At 38.1% G+C, this 25,360-nt stretch overlaps 1 protein-coding gene across 1 annotated transcript in view; it reads left to right on the top strand.

The window, feature by feature from the left end:
* arb2a (ARB2 cotranscriptional regulator A) overlaps positions 1 to 25,360 on the top strand; it is a 161,548-nt gene that overhangs the window by 76,307 nt on the left and 59,881 nt on the right. Inside the window, exon 8 of the mRNA XM_032577461.1 lies at positions 2,187 to 2,306. Within this exon, the coding sequence (XP_032433352.1) occupies positions 2,187 to 2,306 (120 nt within the window). The remainder of the gene's footprint in view (positions 1 to 2,186; positions 2,307 to 25,360) is intronic.

The following is a 25,360-nucleotide window of genomic DNA, read 5'->3' as shown; positions in this document are numbered from 1 at the left end:
ACAAAAAAGTGTAAAACAACTGAAAATAGCCCTTATATTCTAGTTTCTTCAAAGTAGCAACCTTTTGCTGTGATTACTGCTTTGCATACACTCTGCATTTTCTTGATGAGCTTCAAGAGGTAGTCACCTGAAATGGTTTTCACTTCATAGGTGTAGCTGTCAGGTTAATAAGTGGGATTTCTTGCCTTATAAATAGTCATGAAAATAAGGAAAACCCATTGAATTAGAAAGGTGTGTCCAAACTTTTGGTCTGTACTGTATATACAATATCAATAAAATCTATTGAAATTTGCTGTATGATGAGAAAATATCAAGATTCAATGTAACATGGACACTTTTGCAAGACACTAATTCTGATTAGCCTGCATATTAAGACTATTTTGAATGTGGAGCAGAGGTGACATGCACAGACTTAAGAGCTGCATAAAGTCACAAACGCATGTCAGGCCTCTCAAGTAAAGGTTGACTAGAGAGGAGGACAAAAGGAGAGAAAAAGGTGTGTGAAAGAAAACAGGTGGCATCTGTGGAGGAGCAAAGAATATAGACAAGAAGGAGAAAGTGAGGATGAGGAGGCAGACTAATGAAATGAACCTCATAGATGAAGGGTGACGTGGTGGAGGAGAGAGAGTAGGGAGACTTCAAAGCACTTTGATGTCACAGCCTTTCAGACAGACAACTCTGCTTCAGCCAGCCACTGCGCACATGCCCAGAACCCATACACATACCCACGCACACACAAACACAACACGCACACAGTGAAACAAGTGCACTGCACCGATGGTAGAAGGGCAGGGTAACGTTGAGTTGCCCGCTCTTGCATCACACTCTGTGAACTGAGGTTGGCGCTGACACTACAACCCCCACATGCTAATATGGCGCAAACACAAACAGCCTGACAGGTTAATTTAGTTCTAGACAAACACTACTACTAAAAATACACGTCAGCACATCATCAAATGCTACAAGCTTACACAGACTTGTACGCACAGATGCAGGCAAGCAAAACGCTCATCAATTCAAAGGGGGGTTTACTATCCTCTAAAAGTTCTGTTTAAACCACATTCTGTTATATGTTTGTGTATGTGTGTTTTTGTTCTACACTTTCTCCTCAATTACCACCCTTGGAAAGTGAAAGTTAAAGTAATTATCTTTCTGTTGTAATGTACTATCTTATTAAAATGCAATCACATTTATGGAAACTAACAGGATAGTCTCCGAAGAGACATCCTTTGTCCTTTACCTTATATTGCTAATTATTTGTTTTGAGTCACATTGAACAGTTTGACACTCAATTAACAGATGAGGCTCCATTCTCCATAGGCCGTGTGTTTGTTTATTTTCAGATATTTTTTTTTTTACATGCATAGGTATGCTAATTAGTAGGAATGCGGGTGCTTGTCAGTGTGGTTGTGTGTTGTGGGGGTAGCATTTCTCTGGCATGGTTTCGGAGTTGCTTTGGAAGATACAGGTGTTTCCAGTCAGCGAGGCTCTGGGTGGAGAGCATTCTCTTGTGGGTATGCGTTGTTGATTTCTATTGTGAACCAGACAGTTTGATAGGAAATCAAAGCCTAGAATCAATGTCCCAAGTTCATTAACGGTTGCCCTTTTCTGGCCTGTACTTTTACTATTGTTCACTGCTAGCCTTGGATAAGCACTTACATCTCAGGTTAATTAAACATGTCTCCCAGTTCCATGAACCTGGATGCCTGTGTGCCTGTACACATACAGATGAGATTGATGTGAGTACATTGGCAGAAGTGTGCATGTTTTTATCTCCTGTTTGCAACAGCAAACAGGAGATGACCTTCTTTTAGTGTCTTCCTATTATGCCCTCACTGGTGTTTGGATGGGCCATTGATTCAGCAGTGGGCTACAAATTAAGATTTAAATGTTATGTCATCCTCTCTATTGAGTTTTACATCTAGGGCATTTGCAAAATGCAAGACTTATTGATCTGCTGAAGTGTGGCTTTTTATTAAAGCTACCTTAGGCTAGCACCACTTTTTAATATTTTTTTTCCAATTTTGCTGGCCTTTAGGGTTAAGAATCTAATATTTTAGAATGAAAGCATCAATACAGTTTAATAAATGCTGATTCTTTAACTGGTTAGGCAAAGTCTGCTTAAATGTATTTCTGTTTCTCTTTGATACAGATGTCACATTTGATTTTGTTTTTCTCTGTTAAAGGAAAACACCTCCTCTGAAGAACACATGCTCTACGTGTGGGACCACTTTGTGTCTAAAGCTGCTGCCAAGAATGTCTTCATTATTGCCCACAGCTACGGAGGCCTGTCTTTCGTTGAGCTAGTAAGTGTGCTAGTTTTTCACCTGCCTTCCTTACCTCCTATTAATTAAAGACACATTGAGATGCTGAACGTCATTCTTCTGTTTTATCTACAAAACTAGATTCAAGTTTGCAACTTCACATGAAACGCTGAAAATGTATAAATGAGCACCCATGAGCAGCAGATCTCAGTAGTATACACAGCACTGTGTGAAATGTGTAAATTTAGACTTTGGTAAATTTAAACATTTTTTCACCACTTTTGTTCTCTTCTCCTGACTGATACCTTTAAAAAAACTGAATGCTGAATTTAATCAAAACATGCCTTAGCAAAGTATCAGTTTAATGTTGTGCAGAAGCTCTTACATTTCAGGTCCTCCATGAAACAAATTATGCAAGATGGAAAAAAGCAGACATTAACATAGAACAAAATATGTTTATGCTCTTTGTGAAAGTTCAGCCTCTGTCAACAGCCTGATTTATCATTGTCCTTCTGTGCTGTCTGCCTCCTTTACACATCAAAAACAGGGTAAAAGATGAGGAAGAGTGGGGTTTTGGATATGTTGGCATGAGAGTACCTTGTAAATCTCTTTAGACAAAAAGTGGATAGGATGGAAACTGGTGGGAGAGAAGTTAAACTGATTTTCAATAAAAGCTCTATGTATTTGATATTAAGTGATAGACCAACACAATGTTGCTGATAAATGGGAAGTGGAAGAAATGTGACTCTTGGAATTCTTTTTGTTTGTTTTTTTATTTTTGAAAGAGATTTGAGATTAGTGGTGTGTATTTATATTCAACATCCTTTTCTCCCATGACCATGATTAAAATGCAGTGCAAAATAAAAGGCCCTAGGGTGTAATTTCATCCCAGTAAAAGTCTAACCATCAAAACAACCAACAAAGATGGCAGAGACAAGTCAGGAATTAGGTTGTGGAGGTTTTAAACTGCATTATATTGAGAAACATCATCCCTAAATTTGAACATCTTATACAACACACAGCCTCCTGCAGGATCTTAGTCTGCGCCAGGGTCTCCTTCAATCTGGATGCTCCCAAAAGTTCTTCTGATCATATGTTCAACCAAGTCGAGCCTGCTATGGTGCAAGCTCATTTCATGCTCTTCTATCCAGGATCTCATTCTTCATGATTCACATCTCATAACCTCAAGTTAGGTTTGGAATATAAACAAACCGGTAAATTGAGACCTTTGTTTTGAAGAATGTAAATGCAACTCCCTCAGTGGGTACACATGGACCAGAAAGGCCCTAAAGGCAACAGAGTCCCATATATATTCCAGCATCACCGCCCACACAATTCTTTTGTAGTAATGTGATAAATACAGAAAAGGGGTATGGATATTTTTGAAAGGTGCTGTATTGTTGTACTTTAACATATTTTCTGGACTTCATGCATGATGATTCCTAATATTAACGTGTCAGTTTTGGGGGTTTTTTCTACTGTTATGTCCACCAGGCTTATTTGATGGGGTAACATTAAAGGAGACCACACAAGGATTTTCTGACTTAATGGAAATTGAATTTATTAAATTATACTAAAGAAATAAAACCTGAAAAAAAAAGAGAAACCAAAATAGATTAATGCAAAAACCCATAGCTAACCAGAAAAAAGCAGATGCAAAACAAGCCTAACAAAACCCATCCATAAGATACAAACCAAACCAAATGGAGTTCTGAGGAGGGAGAGGGAAAAGCCTACTGTCTGCTGCATCCGTGGCAGCTTTAAAGCAGCACAGCACCAATCAGGGCAAAACATAACACCTGCAGAAGGCCTGTCTCCAGAACCCTGCAAGGAAAAAGGGCAGAGACCCACTGCAGCCATAACACTACAGATACACTGTGGGATTAGGATGAACAGATCATAGAAGTTAAATCAATACTTAAAACCATTTTCTTTTGTGTTGTGATAAAGTAATTTGACACTATGTACTGTTGCCACATAAGTGTATATGGTATGCAACAAATATTATGTTGAAAGGTTGCCTTCTCCAATGTAATTTTCTTCTACCATGCATCCTGCTGCTTTATGTTTCCCAAACAATATACATCATGTAGTATTGATAGGATTCATAAATGCATGAAAAATACTTTTAAATTCTGAAATTTTGATGTGGAACAATGCCGGATATCTTGTTAACTGCTTTTGCTTTTTCATAAAGATTTGCAATACTATTACTTCAAAGCACTACACTTCATTACCTCTGCTGATACATTGGACTGTTTTGTTTGATATAGGGGATATACTGCGAGGCTCACTACTTCCTGTATTATTTGGGAGATTGCTTTCTTCTTTTCTTTAAAATGAAGGGAGGAGGAGACAGGCAGCACAATGTTAGCATGGGTAGTGGGGAATTAAAGAGTTGGACTTGTCCCACTGGTGTTCACCGGGATATTTTCTGTCCATCTCTTTCACCTACTCTTTTTTTTGTTTTGCTATTTTGTAATTTTAATTTAACTACTAAATATTCATGTGGTGTTTTGTCTGTGACAGACTCATGTTCTCTTGGGTTTTCTCGCTGTGTGACGAAGACCATCTATTCTCTATTTGAATCTTTCTATCTCTGTTTCTTTCATATTCTTTCTCTTTGTGTGAGTGTGCAAGGAAAGACTCAGTGAGCGCATTACGTACTACCTTTATGCCATGACCTTGTCATATGAAAACCCTGCAACAAATATGAATATACATCATATGTATATCAATGCAAAGCATAATGCATAATGGGAAAAATATTCATTTAAAAGATACTTTTACTTCTGGAGGCAAGATAGTTAAATTATGTTGTTTCAGGTGTTTGTATGATCTTTAACTTAAAGTCATCGGTTTCTGTTGTTTTTTTTTTTTAAATTTCTACATATGAAGTTATTTTATTATTTTAAAAATGTAAGTACTTTACCACAAGCTCTTTGTCTTTTGGTAGTACAAAAACCAAATCTTCTTTCTTACACACATGCAAGATTATTATATTAAATCTCAGGTTTTAAATTCATCAGTATGCAATTCTTTAGTCTTGTTATGCATTCCCTTATCGACTCATGTCAGCACAACTACACACATGTACAGTACATACACACACTCACAGTCTACTTAATTGAGGAGAAAGTGGTCCGAAGGGATAGAATGTGTGTGCATGAGCTGGCATGTGGCGAGCGGAGCCTTTCGGGATGAACCATTTGACACACGAGAAGACCCAGAGAAAACAAGCTGTCTGCGGGTTAATTACCGCTCCCCTTTGCAGTTAATAAATACGTTTCTGATCAAGCACATCAAAAGGCCCAACATTAATTTCTCCTGCTCGCTCCCCTCGCCGCAGAGCATGTTAGCCAGTGTTTAGAGCACTCAAGTGTTTCAATGCAATTTGATTCTTTTTAAACACTTCACAGTGTGTACTAACTAATTATAGATGAATCAAAAGCTAACAAACTGCCTTTGAGTAGAAGCTAAGGCAGGTAAACAGAAAGTAGTACTGTAAGGTTACAGTACTGCTGTGTGCTTCTCCAGTCTAGCACATTTGCCACTTTATATAAATTCATCCATCCATCTGTGGTCTTCTCTTTTCCTACCTCAGACCTTCGGCCACTATGTTGTTTCCTCTCTCTTCAGCTCTCTGAGCTGTAAAGTTTGAAAGGACCACAAATTGCATTCCCTCAGTTGTCAAAAACTGTTTCTTTTTAGCTTGTAGTACACCAATTATATCAAGTTTTGTACCAGTTGTCACCCATCTGTCTCACTGTATAATGAGCTCAAACATGAGTTGTTACATGATATCACCTTTCTGTTTTGCTGGTTTATTTCTACCGCTTGTGTCATAACATCAAAATATTCCAGTAAATCTGATTAGAAAAATAAAAATTTTGGTGAGACTGGAGGCTCTGCTTTGCTTTCTTTTTATTTTTTTCATCTGTGCCTATCACTTAAAATTACTGAAGGACAGATGCATCTTAGTGAATTATGCAACATCTTGACACTATTCTATTTCAGTAATTTAAATAAACATATATATTCCACACATGGTGATAAATATTGACATTAATAACCTAGGCATATAGTAAAACAAAAAAAAAAAATCAGTTTTCAGAAACCATTGCATAAAGTTTACGAAACAACATAAATTTTCAACACTAATATTATGCTACTTCGTCATTGTAGGAATGGCATGTCCACACACAATGGTGTATCCTTATTGTTAGGTCCATCCTGAACCAGAAATATCAGACTTGTCTCTGTCATTGAAAGTATTTTTTTCAGACACGAGAATATTTTGCATTTCATTTTGAAACAATTTGGAAATGCACACACTGGAAGTTGCTGGTCATCCAGTCTAAAGTTTCCTCGGTCTGTGATGATATGAGGAGTTCAACTGTGGGTTTCGACCCACCGCCTAATTTTTTTTTATAAGACCAAGACATTTACCAGGACATACTACAGCACTTGATGCCTCCATCTGCTCACAAGCCTTATGGAGATGTTGATTTTGTTTTCCAGCAGGACATAATACACACAGCCAAAACTACTAATACTTAATTTAATGACCGTGGTATCACTGTGCTTGATTAGTTACCTGACGTATACCCTGTAGAGAAATCCATAGAGCATTGCAAGGAAGAAAATAAGAGACACCAAAGTCAATTATCCAGACAACCTGAATGCCCGCTATTAAAGCATTAAAGAACCTGGGCTTCCTTAACAACTCAACAGAACCACAGGCCGATCCATGTCCCCAATGCAAAAGGAGACTTGACCATGTAAGGAGTGCATACAGTTTATAGTACATGGACATAATTTTAAGCAGACTGACATTTCTTATTTAACAAGGCTTTTTCATTGATCTTACGTAATATTATACTTTTCAAACATCTATAGAATATCTGTTTCACTTATTGAAGAGAAATACTGAAATAAATCAACTTTCTAATTAACTGAGCTAGATCTTTTGATCCATGTATAAAGTTGTGGTAGTTATGTTGAAAAAATTCTGTCTAACCATCTCCAGACCATGTTTAAGAATCTCTTAGAAATTGATGGAAGGCACTTATTTTATAGGACAGGCCAACATTATATAATGTTTTACGTAAGAATGCATCTGTCCCCCAGTACAGCAAAGTGTGGATGCCAACCAGCCAGCCACTACAACAGCTCCTCAGAAACATAGTTGCAGATTTTTGAGTGTCCTGTGTGAACACGCTGTATATAAACTGTACATGCTTTCCGGAAAGCTGTCTGCACAGTTTCTCTGTAATGCCATCTGTTTCAATTCAGTGTTCGTTCTGTTGATGTGCAGTCTTTCTCTGGCATCTTCGGTTTTGTTTGTGTAAATATAATGTGTGCTGTGGCAGGTGTCAGATGTGGGATGAGATTGCTCAGGTGAGACAGGCAGGGATTTTATTTATTTTTTTCAGGGTATCTCCAGTTCAGTTTTCCATAATTATATTTGCAAGTTGTGCTTGTAGTTTTAATCATTTCATTTCACTTTTGTTTCACTTTGTGTTTTCTAAACAAGGTCACAGTCATTTTTCTACATAACGGCAACAGTTCAGCTTTAACTTTGTTTACAAAATCATTAATTAGCCATACCACTTCAGTTTTCGTCCTTTCTCAGGTATTTACACTCAAGTTCCACTATGCCATTTTTTTCCTTCTACTTTTTTTTTGTCCTCCAATCTCTCGCACTGAGATTGGTAGATTATTGCAATTTATGCTTTCTATGCAGGGCACCAGGTCACAGCGTTGAATGTAACTTCCTGCTGATCTCTTAATACTTTTTCAGCAACGTTTATTTCCAATTTCTCCTATTTTAGATCAAACTTACTATTTAAGAGAAGTCATTCATTCATTCCCCTTTTCTCATTGGTTCACAAGGTTATGCGTACAGGATGTACAGTATATAGGAAGACATCTTCCCAATAACTAGCTTCAAACATTTTCCAAAAGTATTCAGGGGCCAACACAGATATAGTACCCCTCCATTATGTTCCTTGTTTGCCCCTTAGTTCTCCTCTCACTGACAACAACCTAAACAAAACCCTTTCCATGTTGAAGAACAGCAGCTCTACTTTGAGCTCTCCCAACCTGATGGTGATTTTCATCTCTAAGCAGAACTCTGCCACGCTACAGAGCTACTTTCATTTAAAAACGTATATTCTCCGTATTTTATGGTGAAAATAAAATATGGTGAAAATCAATTCTACTCTAACCTTGATGAAGGTTAGAATTTGGATCAAAAAGTAAATTGTAAGATTTACTATCTTACTTAGCTTCTTCTTTACCATGACAGGACATAATAGCTGTCCTGACATTGCTGACAGAGCCTTGATGTTATTGTACTCATAAAAACAAGACTTAGAGGCCTTGAGGTAGAGATTCACAGCTGAAATAGAGGAAGCGTAACACCCTTTTCCTTTTAAGTTCTTCATGATTTGGATGCAACAAGTTCATATTTTCAAATTAGCTTGAAGAGCCATGCTTTTTAGACATTAGTTGTACTGTAATTGTGGAAATTGTAAAATTAAACATTTCTTGATTTTATTACATTTACTAACTCTGGATACCCTTACCTTTGTCGTTGCTGTTGTCTCATGGAAATATGGCGTAAGTCATCTTTGTCCAGCAGACTTCTATTTTATGGTTTTTACTCATGCAACCCTGTTAAATGGTTTACCAACTTTAATGTATGCAGTGCAAGAAAAACAGCTTTATGTTCACTAAATCTTTTTCTTATTTGTTAGTGTTCTTTCATTTTTAAATGTGTTTGAAATTGTCAACTTCTGGTTTCTCAGATTTCATTAGATAATAGTAACACTAATTTATCCTAGGATCACAAGTTGAATTTTATTGATAACTTAATATTTGATAATCTAATAGGTATTTGTTGTTTCAATGCGATTCTTCTAGGCAGGGCCGGACATAGGAGGGTGTGGGCCCCTGGGCTTGAGCCCATGTGCGGGCCCTACTTAATCATGGTTATACAGTTTTTATCAACTGGACAGTCCTGCCCCCAGGTCAATTCTCCATTTGCACGAATACAACAGTCAATCTATGGTTGCCAACTTAGTTTTTTTTTTTTTTGTGCTATATTTCGCAGACACAGACACACACAAAAAATCAGCTAGTCAGGTGCAATTGGTTCACCGCTGTTTTCGTTTTTAAAATAGCGATTTTTCTGTAGAAAGGTTGATAACTAATCAATTGAAGACCATTACTACAAACAAAATACATTTACTAGTTTTTAAAGAAGTTCCCTTAAAAAAACATATATATATATATATATATATATATATATACAGTATATGTATATATGTATATACAGTATATATATACTGTATATATATATATATATATATATTTATGTATGTTTGCTCATCGAAGTCAAGCATACAGTACAAGCACATATTGCTAAACTGAAAGTATAACCCTCTAATTTGTGCGAAACTACTCCACATTGATAGTTATTCAAAATACTTTGTAAGTAGTGCAACCTTCACCTGAGGTCATCACAATGCAAATAAAAAAATCACTTAAGTTTGTTGCATATGAATGCTTTGAAAAGCCCTTCATCTAATGCTGTGTGCTTGTGTTGCCTGCCTTCGAAAAGTGCTTGCCCATCTATTGCTTCTGGTTTGTTTTTATCTCAAGGTTCTCCATAGCTGCGGGCATCTGAGTGTTAGTGCAGTTTCCTGCGTCTGTCTGCCTTTAGACGTATTTTGGTGTTTATGTCTGCATGTGGGTGCACACATATTGTATGAATCTGTATTTGCTTAATTATGTGTGTTTGTGTGCATGCACGTATGACAGAAGCGTGCACATTTGTGTCAACCCTGGCCTGAAGACACCTCTATCGTCCTGAGAAGCTATCAGAGCCACATTAGGGGGAGCAGAGGAGGAGAGATGGTGAGAGGCAAAGATAAATGCCTGGGTCACACTAGCAGAAATTAGTGGAGCCGCATGCAAAGCTGTGGCGTTTTGTTTGATATGAAACAAAAGGACCACCATGACAAAAGTGCCTGCCAGCCTTCACAGCAGGGCAGCAGCCCTCCGCATATACACTAAGCAGCAATGACTATGTTTGCATACGTTCATGTTTTTCACTACACACTCATCTGTGCAAGGATGCTGTACTGCATGCATAACATGCATTGTGCCCACATCTACTTTATGTGTATTATGTCTGTCTGTGTTTTTGTCCTCCGCTCATAATGACACACAATGCCTAGCCCTTTGTACGGCCTGAGAAGACACGGTTTCTTCCTCAGTACAGCTACATATTTGCTCTATTAAGCGGCTGAAATATAGCCGTCTAATTTCTTTGGGAATGAATAGGATCTTAGAGAGCGGCTCTCCTCTTAACATAAGGATGTAAATTGAACTGTTTAAATGTCACGGCTAGCAAGCTGATTTGATTTGAATTGATTTGCTTGTTTCTTGGAAAAAAAGAAAAAAAAAGAAAGACCCCTCGACACCCCCGTCGAACCTTAGCCGCACTGGCTGCCACAGATAGACCAAGGTCTTTCTTTCCACCTCAACAGCACATTGTAGGGCTCCTGAATTCTTCTATCTGCTGTGATTATGTACAAATGGCCTTCATTTGCCATCCATTTCAAAGCTGTAGTGCTGCATTGTGACTAGAGGCAGATGATGCAGACCAAATTACAGCGGGTTTGCTGCCTGAAAAGGATACTCACACAATAGGCTTTGTGAAGTATTCCCTTCAATATGTCGCCATTATTCTCACCTTTGTTGGTGTTTCTCTCTATGTTTCAGGAGCATTTTTTTCTTTGGTTTCTATCTTGCATTTCATGGTGCCAGAGAGCAGACTGGGATTAAAATACTTCTATATTATGTTATTCCCTTAACATGCAGACAACTATAACTTTCTCATTTACCAATGTGGTAGTTTTCTGCAGAACAAACACAATCTCAGAGCATTAAAAAAGTCAGTTAGTTTTTCTTTTTGATTGTCTTGCGTCTTCCGATTTACCATACATAACATTTTGAACCTGACCAACTTGTAAAAATTCTATCAACCTTGATTTTTTTTTTTGCATTTATTCGCCAGCAATTACTTACTCTGGACATAGTGAGATAAAAATTTGCTTCATAAATATTTTGTGGAAATTCAATATGATTTTCAATATCATCACTGTTCTACATAAAAGTTTGACCACATGCTGGAGTTACTGATTTAACATTATTTTCAAAACCATAAATGTAATATCTGCATCATAGCTGTCAGAGGTAGTCGTAGACGCAGTAGTATACCTATTTCACCTTTCACTTGGTTGCATATTGAGTCTCTTCCTAACACATAGAACCTCATCTGTATGCCATTATTTCTGTTTTGAAATATAAAGAATATCTTGAGAATTACTCCTTTTTTCTGACTGAGACTGACTTTGTAAACAAAAGTAAGATGAAAGAATAAATAATAAACTAATAAAGTTTTTACGTTTTCCAAATGCAACAGTTACATAAATTAAATGTTTTCCTAGTTGTAAATAGTTATAGGGTCGTGCTGTGGTGGCGCAGGGGGTTAGCACGCCCCACGTTTGGAGGCCTTAGTCCTCGACGCGGACGTCGCGGGTTCGATTCCCGGTCCCGACGACCTTTACCGCATGTCTTCCCCCCTCTCCTCACCCTCCTTCCTGTCTGCCTACTGTAGAAAAAATACGAGCCACTAGCGCCGCAAAAACTCTTCGGAGAAAAAAAAAATAGTTATAATGACATCCATAATTATTATTTAATTATTATTAAACAAATATCTAACTGCTTACTTTTACTACAGGATATATGGTGGACCCTAGCCTGGTAAAAACCTGCCCCTTGAACTACGGAAGGTCTGGGCTCTCGGCTTTGGAGAAACGATGGCTTCTTGGGGGCGTGGACTGTGTGGTGGTTTTAAATTTTACCCACTCACTAGAGTTTGTTCTTGACGTATGTAATGCGCCAGTTTGAGAAGAAGCTTGCAGGAAATTGCCTGTGCTGTTAACAACCGTCCTCCACTGCAAGGAGGGAAGTGCTGATCTGAACAAGCCAGGTGTTAAGTGAATATTTTGACCAACTCGAACTGAGTGACTTTGTTCACTTCCTCTGCTGCCATTGTAGACTACAATTCTAAAACAGTGCAGAAAATCAACGTTATTGTTCACTTCTCTTTCTGTTTGCTGATTGGTCCTGTGGAAAATCGACTAGAGAGAATCCAAGTCCAGACTGTGGTGGAAGCAAGAACTTGTTTTGAGTGGAGTTGTACATGAAGGCAATGGCCAGGCCAGGTGGACCAAGATCAGGATTATTTCTATTGTACTTTTTTTTGTCTTTTTACAAGTGAAAGTTAACTTATTTCATCATTTATTAGTTGGTTTCAGGGACAATTTACTTGAACTTATTCAACATTTAGACCCTTTTTTATTTAATTTTTTTATGAGACGAGACATTATGGCCTTTTTTTAATTAGCTTTGGGATTTTAAAGTTCACTAAAAATACTTCAGCCTTTTTCTGGGAAGAATTTACAAGGCAGTTATATTGATACTTTTCACAAAATTGCTGCTTCTCTAACTGCTTCAAACCATCTTCAAACTTTGCTGTTTGTGTTCCTGACCCTCGCCTACAGTACTTGTAGATTAAGAAATCTGACAGGCTGGTAACAAGATAAACAGACAAACTACATCCTACTAAAGACTGCATACAGACTAGCTAGAAGGTAATTTATGCTGTATTTGCCGTTAGGCAGCTAATGGGAGCAGAATGAAGAAAAATACCTGTGAAAAGTCCAGCTTAATTAGTCCAAAATGCAGGTACACTTAACTTTTAATGCTCTTTGGTGAATGAAATGTCTTTACTTTACTTTCACAGCTTTCTGAGATGCATTGGTTGAAAAATAAAAAAAAAACATCTGGAGTTTTTAAAGAGTATAATTGACTTTTTAGCTTTAATCATGGTATGTTGTTCTCTCATCGAAAACGTAGCTGGGGTGCTGCTTTGATTCTTTCATTTGCTTGCTTTCACTAAACCCCCCTTATTTCCCCAAAGCTCTTTTTTGGAGGTTTAGTCTCCAGCTGAACTTCACCCTCACAAAGCACCGCTCTGCCTCTCCCACTCTGCACCTCCAGACTAGTGGCGGCAGCAATTGCCAAATACCTGGTGAAACTAGGAGTCTTCTGAGCTCATCATACGATCTACTTCTTAGTCCAACACTCCTAAGAATGGTAGCAAATGACACAAAGGAAAGGCGTTGTTGTCATGATGTGCTACTTCTGGTGAAGCTAGATTTTGATAGAAACTCAATATCATGTCATGGGAAGGATTATAATTAGATATTAACCCCTATCTTTGGTGTCAGAGTGTTACTACTTTTGAAATATTAGTTTAGAATAATTTGTCATGTTGACTTGTTTTTATCAAAGACCATTAAAGGTCTCCCTAGGTCTAAGCTCAAAAGATTATACACAGAAACAGGTTTCCTTGGTGATATCATTTGAAATTATTGCGTCTCCAACTATATTATTGTAGTGACTTTTTGAACATCTTTTCTCACTTGTTTTTTTTCGCTCGCTATTGTTTTTCTTCATCACAAGCGACAAGACAGTGCAAAATCCATCTGTCCTCAGTGCATCACTTTGCAAAGGCTGTCTAATCTCACTTGTCCTGCTCCACCCACCTTCCACCCCACCTCTTCACAACAAGGTCTCTTTCGCCTTTTTGTGATATAAGACAGCGAGCTGGATGAAGTTCATTTGAGTTCAGTTAAATCTTCAGGGATTCATCATTACATATTTACTGGCTGAGGCTGATCTTGCTGTAAGGTTCTACCCTCGTCCCATTGATCTAGTGCGCATGTTCACTCCTGAGGTTACAGGACGTGCTTCCATTTGCATAAGGCCCTGGGCAAGGTTCTTTCCACCATTGATTGGCCTGTCCGTGAGCGCCCCGTGCCTTCTCACATTGATCACTTTGTTTTTTTCCCGGAGACAGTGCTACTCAGAGTTCAGCTGCAGCTCTGGCATATCAGACCTGCCGGAGGAAGAGAAGAGCGACTGACATGGAAAGGGAGGGAGAGGAAGAGGAAAAGAAACAGGGGCAACTAGGAGTCACAGCAGATAGATGAAAAACTTTAGAACAAATCTTCCAGTAAAGTTTGAAAACAAAAACAAGTGAAACAATTCACACCTGCTGTCACTGCCTCATCTTTTTTTCAGTTTGTGCTTCCTTCCAGGCATTCCACTAAAATTAAACATACATAAATGGAAATTTCTTTGAATTTTTGTAAACGTATACTAAATCATTTTCAGAATAGTTTATTCATTCAGTGGTAATTGTTTTATTTATACAGCTGAAATATATTTTAAAAATGAAGCAGAATACAAGAGAAACATCATTCTGTACAAAGTATAAAGAAGTGCAAGCTCACTTTAAAATACAGTTCTCCAGTCAGATTGCGGTACAATAAATACAACTACCAATATCTTATTTTAAGTTAGAACTACTGTACAGAAGTTGGCAGTAATGTTTTATTTTTTATTATAAAGGACAGTGATAGCAACAGGTAGTTAGGATGTCAAATAAAGTTGACAATTAGGAATGTTATATTTCCTTTGAATACCCTAAGTTTATGTTCTATACAGTATTATTTTTGTCATGTGTATCTCATATTTGAATATTTTTGCCTATTTTTATGATGATTTAGGAGCTGATCATGCTTCCACAATAAAATCAAATTTTTAAACATGTATTTGACTAAACATCAGGCCACCTCCACATGGCGTCAGTAGTGGCGAAAGGCTCAGACTCCCATGATGCATCTCTTCTCTTTGTTCCTGCTTTGTAAAAGCAGCGTGCCGCTTTGTCTGGTTTTCCTCTTCCTCCCGTCTCGTTAGCTCAGTAGCAAGGTCTCGCTCTCCTCTCTCCATCCTACTTTTTTCTCGCTCTTTTATTCTCGTTGAGTAAGATTCTCCAGGTTATTTCACTCTTCTTATTCATTTATTGTTTTCTGCCTTCATCTCTAATTAACACAATTTTCCACCAAATCCGTTTTTCGTCAGTCTTGCTGTCCTCTCTTTTATCATTTACCTATTGATCCTATAGTGAAGTGTACATCTCCTATTGCTTCTTTGCTTTTTTGTTTTCCTTTCTTAATTAGTCTTTACTCCTTCATCTATTTCTTAACCTAAGTTTTACATCAGCTTTTCTTCAGCATTGGTTATAAGATATATTAGTTGTAAACTTGACTTAAATAGATGCTTTCTGACTCTGTAAAAAGTATCTATTGGAAAATTGTGGCATTTCATCTTGGTGAAAGGCCCCCTTTTTCAGATAATATACTGTATGCTGTATATTTTTTAAAAGCACAAAGAACTGTTGTTTTTTTGATGAAATTCAAAGTTTTAAAAAAGCCTCAGCAGATATTATTTTTCACTCTGTCTTTTCGCTCTCTCTCTCTTGCCTTCCCTTGTTTCGCATTCTGCATTGCCACTGTGGCATTTCCAAACATTCACCTGCTGTGTCTGGATGTGCTATTTGGTTACGACCTAGGTCACCTTCAGCAGAGAGAGAATACAAGTGCTTGACATGAGGTTTGAATGTGGTGAAGATGATGTGTTGACAGCTCAAATTATTCACTTGTCACATGTCATTTCTCCCCTCCCCCCTGGTTAAATTTGCCATTAGAAAGCAGAGAATGATAGGAGAGGAACTTTGGCTGCAGGGTTACAAATTGTCACACACGCATTTTACAAAATGAGCTCTTTGAATCCAGTTTTTTCTTTTCAGCAGTAAAGTGTGTGAATGATGTCATTCCGTGGCAAATGTAAGAAAGAAAATATTGTGCTACTGAAAGGAAGAAAAGTGGTGTTTCTGAAACCTGTGAGCTCGATCAGTCCTGGTGCAAATGTCAGTGAACTTATTGACTTGAGGGTTGAAGTTTGAACCCTTTGTCCCTTTGTGACATTTCTTGTCTCCTTTTGTGCCTTTTTCTTTCTTTTTGCTTTCAGATTCTGCATCTGCATGTAGCACTCCTCATTCACATCCTTTTTCAAAACCTTTAAAAAGCAGAATTTACTGTTTTCCTTATTTGTTTTGCCTTGCCAAAACCCTTAGTGGCAGGGTAACAGATATATTGTTCATGTTTTTATTTACGTTTTAAGATTCGTCTGTGGCAATGCCTTACCTGCAAATTGTGTGCTTTCTTCTCAGCTGGTGTGTTTGGATAGAACAAACACACCAGAGAGACACACCAACAGAGAAGTTCAAGTTTTTTCTGCCCTTTAAGCTTGGTACACCATTCCACCTTTTCAGCTGACCCATTGCCACTTTATGTAGCCTTCAGTAGTTTTCAAAAGCCTTGTTTGACTTCTTAATGGCCATTTTGAGAGGCATGTTTTGGGAATGTACCTGCACTAAAACATTTAACTTTTAGGCAAGGAAGTTGACACTGGAAATGGATATGAAGTGTTTTATGTGCTATTTTATATGCTGTAAAATGTGATGGGGTTATGAAATAAAGTTAGTCGAAAGTGGCGGAGAGACTGAGAGGCTGCATAGAACCTCTTTGATGTGTCAGTCAGCTGAATATAGATCTGGTTGTGGGAAAAGCCTTGGTGAGACACATGTACCAACCCATTGTTTTTAAAACGTTCTTTTTTGGAATGTTCGCCTTCATTTTAATGTCCGCCATCTTCAAAAGATTTGTTCTTTGGTTTTCATTTGAAAAGTTCAGGGTGTCTTCACACCCTGAACTTTATGACCTTTTAATTTTATAAGGAGTCATAAAGTTAAAAATCTTTTTTTTTCTTAAAATGTTGATGTACCTATCTTTCCAGACAAGGTCTGAAAATACATTTAGTTAACCTCTACAGTCATCCACTTATGGCTTCTTCAATCTGTTTTTTTTTCTTATGTTAAGCCAAGAGTTTATAAGAAAGTCTATGTTTGCCATGAAGGGATTTAAATTAGGAATTTCAGTATTAAGCCAAGTCAAGTTTATTTGAATAGCACATTTCAGCAACAAGGCAATTCAGAGTGCTTTAAAACAGAAAAAATACAAAGTCATAAAACACAGTCAAAAGATCAAAACATGCTGTAATATGATCTATGTCTGGAAAGCTCTGGATTTGTATGCAAGACAAAAAACATCTTTTTAAGTTGGCATATTCTGATTATCTTAAGTTAAGGAAGTTAGTTCTGAATTTATAACTTCTAAATTAACTCACTGAAGGTATTTTTGTAATTCATGTGCATCTTAAATTTACAATATGATCATATTAACACTTTCAATCCTTGCACATGTGAGCATTCAAATAATGAGATTCCTACATTTTTAATCTACATATTCAAAGTTAACAATAGACAAAGGTATCAATCTTATGAATTTTCCAGCATTTTTATGTCTAAATCTAAAAAAAATTAAAATCTTGTAGTGTTTTTATGGGGGTTTAAGTCTTTTGTAATGGTTAAAATATAACTGGCTAGATATTACTATTTTTAAACAGTGCTTTGTTTGCTTTAGAGTTATAGCCTTAAAATATTGTTTAAACCATCTGCACTGTGCAGGTTTTATGTTGTGTGCCTGTGCATTGCTCTCATATTTAGTCTGTTATCAGGTTTGTCCGTCCTCCTCTGTTGTTGGCTCTTATGGAGGGCCTGCCTCCCCCTTTTCAGGTTTGTTGCCCCCATAACCCTGAAAATTAAAAAGTGTCTTAAAGCTGTCAGACAGTTTTGACCCCCCTCCTCCAACCACTCAACTAAACCCAACATATATTCCCTTCAGTCCCAGTTCTTGTGTGTCACAGAGTACAAGAACTGGGACTTGTCGCTGGACATAGCCATCTCCACATTTAAATTCTTCCCTCAACTAGAAGCACCTTTACCCCTTGCCTTCTTCCCCCTGTTTTATATTTGTTTTGTGGCCTAGCATGGATAAGTTGATTTGGTTGGAATTGTCTTTGATGAAAACACTAGGGGGCACTGCCTGTCCTTTGTTACCCCCCTCTTTCATTCAGGAGGCTTTTCGCTGTATCTTTTTGTAAGTATGTCTGTGTGTCCGTGCTTGCCTTCCTATTTATGCTTGTTTTTTTTTCCTTCCTAAAGCAGGTCCCCTGTCTGTAAAGGGTGACATAGATCTGCCATCAGACAGACAGAAAGGCAAGCAGGCACCAGGGTCTCTTGTGGTTGCCACACAGGACTAGTCCAGAACCTCCTGTCGTCATCCCCCCACTGTCCTCGCTATCATCCTTTGTTTCTGTTTGGTGAACCCAAGGTTTCGGGTTAATGAAAAGGGCTTGGACAACCGAGTGGAGCGACAGTCATCTCCCAGTTAACTCGACTCACCTCCAGCCTTCAGAGACCTTTTCTCCGTGACAGCCTCCCCACCATGTCGGCCTCTGTCCCCCAGGTGGCTCTTTGCTGCCTGTTGGCCGCCGTAGCTTTGGAAGAAGTGTCTGGAGTGTTGGAGCCTTTTTTTGGATGATGAAGAGAATGCATGAGAGCTGGTTCTCCAAAAGCCTCGCAACTTATGCAGAGGAGCTTGATTGCCTTCAGGTCGGGTCAAGGAGCAGGCAGACCGAAAATAAAGATCAGCTTCACGCCCTGAAGTCTGAGACAATACAAAGAAGGTGTAGATCTTTGTTTCTAGTTCCACAGCTTCTCCAGTGGTACTTGGGTTTTTTTTCTTTACATCCTTAACATACACTTAAGCCATACCTTGCAATTAGTTTTAATGCGTTCCTTCTTCATCCATCCTTAAGTCTTTTTAATGAATGAGTGCATTTTCAAGAGAAACTTTGAATTATTGATTTGTTCTGTTTTCTCTCCTTAAGCAGACAGATGATAAAGGGGGTTTGATGGTGCTAATTGGCAGCTCCCATCCATACAGTGTGATTGGTGGTGGGTTGGGGCTGGGCGAAGTGAAGCGCTGTTATTGTTTAGAGGCGTCAAACCCAACACAGAACAAAGAAGATGGGAGAAATGTGCTGCACACGCCTTTCATTGCTGTATGCAACTAAAGCGCACACACACACACACACACACACACACACACGCTCTTATAAATATATATTAAAATTTACGTAAGTATGAACGCTCATTCCTGTCCATCTGCTCTCATACGCACTCACAGTAGACTGTTACCTGGCATCAAATAAGACAGAGTTCATCCTTACTGACATGCATACACCGCACAAACACACAAAACCTACACAGGCGCAGATACATGGTCTAGGGAAAGGGAAAAAAAAGAAGAAAAATCAGTGTGAAAATGACAAGATAATAACCACATTCAAACTTACCTTCAGCTCAGTGAGATAAACTAATAAATAAATTTTCTTTTCAAATGCATCACACTGAAGGCCCCTAATTACCATACGCTGACAAAGACCTGACAGAGGTGCAGTAGTTAAAAGGTAATTTACTACAAGTAGGAGTTTGGATAGGGAGTAGGGTCAGTGAAATACCTCCCCTCACACACATACACACATACTGCTTCCATCTCTTTCTTTAAGGTTTTATTCATGCTTTTCAGGACTTCTCACGTGATTGACTGACAAGGTCTTTTTTTTCGAAATAGCATCTTCAGTAATACGAAATAATTGACTCCCTAATCAAAAAAAAGAGGTTCGTGGAATCCACAAACCCATCCGTAATCTTGGCTGGCATTTCCAGCAGAATTGACAGTTCTCATCGCTTCAGGCTCTATACCACTTTGATTTAATTGCTTTTTTTATATGATTAATAATATGCTTTGTGCTGGGTTGGATGTTTGTGCACGCGCTTAGTGTTCGTTTATTCTATCTCATCCTTCTCTCAGGTGTTGTTTTTAATCAACAGTTAAAAACTCACTTAAAAACAATTACCACTCCTTTTATTTTTATTCATCACACAGCTATAAATTTTACTTTTAATTTTCTCAAAAAATCATTGATGCAAAATGAATATCAGCTTCAGATGAAAACACAGTATAGTTGCCCAGCAAATAGTTTCAGAAAAATTTTAAAAATAATTTATCAAAGTAAATAATTAGAGATGCACCTGGCCAATACCTATTTGCAGTTTTCCTTGATCTTTTCCCTGCCAGTTCCTATTTTGACTAATTAGGATCTATATTGATCAAAAATGTTCAATGATAAATGCAGTAGTTCTGAGTCCAATAGAGAAAAGGAATCATAAATGTCAATGTTGCCAGTAATGTATCAAAGCTCATCTCTCTAAGATTTATCGGATTTTTGCAGAAAGAATAGAACAAACAAGGCAACTTGTAATCAGCCACTGTTGAATGAGATTGAAATTGTTGAGGTTTTTAGTTTTGATGCATTTCATAATTAGGGATAGATTTCAGATTTTTGGTTATTTGACCTGTCCATCACAGACAGATTTTTTTTTATTTGTCGTACTGATTATTTTCTTCACCTTTCACAGCAGATTTTTATGTTCAATTTTTTAAAACAAAACAGGTTGTGTTAGGATTACCATTTTGTATTTAATATATGTATTTTGCATTTAGGTTTTTTTTAAAATATAATTTTCACTAAGTTGAAATTTAAAGTGGGCTTTTCTGTTCCTAAATTGGTTAGTTGATTTTACTGTTGTTTGCGGTATTTTTATAAGATATCAAAAGAATCCAGCAGATCCTTTTGATATCTGAAATATTATTTAATATATTAAATAATATTTAATATATTAAATATAAAAACAATATTTAATATAATTAAATATTTTTTTAATTATATGCATTATTAAAAAATGCATATAATTTTTTTAATTATATGCTTTTAGTACTTGAAACATTAAGGAAAGTTTTTATGTCTTGAGATCTCCAAGTTTTTAATTAATTAGGCAGAGCTTTCTCTTGTGTACTCTTTTCTCTCTCTAGTTCTATTCTGACTCAACTTCACTCTAAAAAGTGCTTTTTTTTGCCATAAGCCATGATTTGAAAGATAATTTCAGTTTGTAATATACCTCAATTTACTTCAGTGTCTTTCTGTAGTTCTTATTCATCTACCACTTTCTTTGAGGACAGGAGGTTCGTAGGGAATGCCTATATATTTATTTCCTTCATTTCAGCCGTTACTTTTTCTGCGTCCCTCAGTAAGGCAGACATTAAGGAGTTGAGGAACACTGTTTATCGTTCTCATCTATGCTGTCTTTTCTTTCCATTTTCTTAAAACTTGTTTTATCTGCACTGCTTTTAGTTGAGTTGTGTGAGTTTAAATAAAACATCTTGACTGAGTTTTCAAATCATGTAGCTCTCACGCACACACACACACACACACCCACCCACCCACACCCACACACACCCAAACACGCACACACACCTATTGGCCAGTAATGTCCTGGACAGCAGGCGCTTCTAAATTTGTTGTTTTCCTTCTCTTTCTCTTCGCACATTCACACCTGAGGTGAAAAACCCTCCTCAGAGATTTTTGGTAGATTTTGCGATAAGCAGCCCATACCCTTTGAAAACTCATACAGAAGCTGGACGTCGTGTTAATATGGCTCAGCATAAACAACTATTTCATAAGTGTGAGTATTAAAAAAAACATAATAACTAGGTCTTTGTTGATAACAACAAGAGGTATAAAAAAAGTGACACAATTGTTAAAATTTAGCTCCTCACAACATATTTAGAAGAATCGAGGGAGAGTTCCACATCAGTGTGTGGTGTAATATTTTTTTTCACTGTACCCCAGTTGAGAAATATAGACATGACTGCCAAATCTGAGCTCGGTTAGTACAAGGAATCAGTGTTCATCGGCCCCCGAGGCTGCCTGCGTCTGTGCGTCTTAGAAATGGACAGCCGTACCCGATGGATATTTAACACATTAGCTCTGGCAGAGCTGAGAGTGGTGTGAAAACACACTGATTTCCTAAGTGGCAATCATATCAGCCTCGCCATCAGAGAGGCAGCAGAGAGCAAACATCTGTGTGTCTCACTGTGTGTGTGTGTGTGTGGGTGTGTGTGTGTGTGTTTGTGCCCTAGAACATGCATGTGAACTGTTTGTGTCCATCATTTAGATGCAGATTCCTCAGAAGCGGGCTTATTTTTCTTAGTTCATCTATATATTTGGTTTAATTTTGCTGCTCACTCTACATGTGCATGGCTGTGTGCCTCCTTCCATGAAAAGTTACCAAGAGCCCTTGGCTTTCCTAGATGTCCGTATAACCCAAAGTTACCACACAGAAAGGTCTCAGCCTCCTCTAGCATCCCACCCTTGTTAGGACCCCTCGCCCACTCCCTCCCTTCATCAATCCCAGTCTCCCTTGGCCTATCCATCCTCATATCCAGCTGAGAATCGCCGAACCGAAACTATGTTAAAACAGGGTCATCCCCTGGTGCACACTTAAAGGCTGTCCCCTTTAACCTGCTCTGAAATACTTACGGCTATTATTATAGCTTATAAATCATTAAGAAAGTTTAATTATACAAAAATTTCATGGTGGAAATATGCAAGCTGACACATGGGAAGGGAAATTTAATGGGCCAGCAAGTCCCAGCACCGTGAGGAAAAATATTGAGGTTAGGTTTCTATTTTACAGCATAGCTGGAGGGTTAGGAGACAGGGACAAAGACAAAAAGACGCACTTTCAGAAGAAAGAAGAAAGGCGATCCAAAGGAAGGCCTGTTTAACATATAGTAACCTTTAGACTTAAGTCTGTTAACTAAAGCTGCTAATTTAACTTAAAAATTTCAAAAGAATGAGTAAAATTTGGTTGGCAAATGTTTTGTTTTTTTTACCAGTTTTCTTAATTATATTGGGTTTTAATTAATTTACATTTTAATTAGTCTTTCTTTAAGAACAGTGCCTAATTAGATCATATAATTCTGAGGATTTTTGGTATTACTAAATCTAAATAGCAGAACGTTGTTTGCCTTCTGCCTGTTAACTTCTTTTCACAGTGAATTTCAAAGGAATACCGTTGGTATAATGAGGGCGAATGAATCGGTGACTGCCAACCCTTGTGGTGACAGTGTAAATTGATCAAACTGTTGTGAGCTCATATTAATAACACTTACTGCTGTGCAAATGTCAATGGCACGGTAATTAAATTCTGTTGTAGTTAACTATGATGCGCTGCCCTGTGTTTGAGTGGCCTCTTGGTTTATTAGGTCTGAAAGATATGAGTGTAATGCCATTGTGACAAAGAGATTTCAGCCATGTGGAAAACCCACTGGAATCTTAGACATTTGCTGGTTGACGTTTTAAACTTTTACTAGACGAAAATTAGATTATATGTGAAGAGAGGATGCCAGCTACTACTAGCAACTTGCAATTTTAAAATATATTCTGAATACACGTGAATCATCAAACCCTAATTATTTTTTTAATTTTAATTTGAAAAGCGAAACTTAGTTATGTGGCTTTATTACAGGCACATTTCAAAAAGAATGACTATTCTCAAACTGTTGTATGTTAATAGAAAGTTAAGTGGAAGGAAAAAATCTGTTAGAAGGAGGTATGCATAAGAGTATTCTGTAGAAATATCCATTCAAGTGTATGAGAGACACTCATAAGGACATGTACTACATCTAAAGTTTGTGCTTCAAGAACCACCACACACAGATGTTTCCAGAACATTGGCTAGTACTTTCCCATTTCCTTTCTTTAAGGTATTCCTGAACCAAAGACCCATTTTTGTGCACAATGTTTTTTATTAACTGTTGTATCACGTAGTGCTTGATTGGCATTAAACCTGGACTGACCTAAGCCCTGTGGAGAATCTGTAGAGTATTATCAGGAGGAAAATGAGAGACAAAAGACCAAACAAGGCAGACAAGCTGAAGACCGCTAGGAAAGCAACATGAGCTTCTTTACTGCCTCAGCAGGACCACATTCTGATCAAATCCAGAATGCAGTAAAACAAGCAAGAGCAGCCTCAATCAAGTATTATGTGGATCCACTGTACAGTATGAACAAACTTGGATCAAGTTCTGACTTATTGCCATCTATTTGTAATTTCCACTAAACGGTGCTTTGAGCTTAGAAAGTAACTCATCATTTTGTCAGTCTGTATTCTGCATGCTGGTCTCCTACTCTTCCTTAACAACAGATTTTTTTTTTTTTTTTTTATTAAAGGACCATCTTTCTTTGGGGGTGTATTGCATATAAGCTATGTGGATTTTTCTCTTAAAACTCTCTCCCTTCCTTACTTCCTTTCTCCATCCATCCCTCCTTCCTGTTTCGTCTTCCCGTCTGCCTCTTGTTTTTCCACGCGGGCACAGTCAGGGCAGAGCGCCCATAGCCGGCAGGCTTCCTGGCATGCCGCTCCTCATCCTCTGCCTTTTGTTTCCACCAGTGGACAACCATTCTCCACCTCTGCTGTGTCAGTAAATATTTATTGGCCTTCCTTTTCCTCACTTCCCCCACTGATTTTTAGTGTGTCTTACTCTATTTGTACGAAAATGTGTGGTTTGCGTATGTGTATGCGCAGAAATCGCTTTAACACATGTGAATTCGCTTACCACCTCCTGTTACCAAGTGTCCAGTGCTGTTGCGCACACAATTTAGTTATTTGCCCCCTCTCCTCTCAACTTCTTTGCATCATACGTTTGGCAGCCATGAAAGGAAAGAGGAAAAAAGAAAGGGAAGTTATTGCAGTTTTCTCTTGCTCCCCCCTGTTGTCCCCACTCCCTCGCCACAACCAAAGTTCGTGCACCGGAGAGTCAGAGAGGAAAAAATTCTGCAAGTAAATGCACATGACCTCAGTGAGCAAAACCTCTACGCACTCCTACAACACTACATGCACGTTCACAAACATGCTGCCTGTCTCTCCCTGGAGGCCCGTGGCCTCGTGCTAGAGAGGGCTTCCTTCCTGTGGTTAAGACAAAGGAAGCCAGGGACCAACAGGAGACCTGGGGCCGCTGCTTCAAAGCCACAGGAAGCGCTGGTGTTGTCTCTTCCTGTGGAGGGTGTTGGAGCGTGGTGGGCCAGCTGCCTGTGTTTTCACAGCCAGGGATGTCCCGATCGTAGTTTGTTTGCGCACGCGTGTGTGTGTGTGTGTGTGTCACAGACAGGTTAGTTAAAGTAGCAGAACATATTGCACTGTAACTCTGACTTTATATCAGTTGCTGGCAGCAGATTGA

This window comes from Xiphophorus hellerii, chromosome 12, assembly GCF_003331165.1.
Source record: "Xiphophorus hellerii strain 12219 chromosome 12, Xiphophorus_hellerii-4.1, whole genome shotgun sequence".
In the NCBI taxonomy this organism is placed as follows: Eukaryota; Metazoa; Chordata; class Actinopteri; order Cyprinodontiformes; family Poeciliidae; genus Xiphophorus; species Xiphophorus hellerii.
Note: the sequence above shows the minus strand (reverse complement) of the source record. Positions and strands in the feature narration are given on the sequence as shown.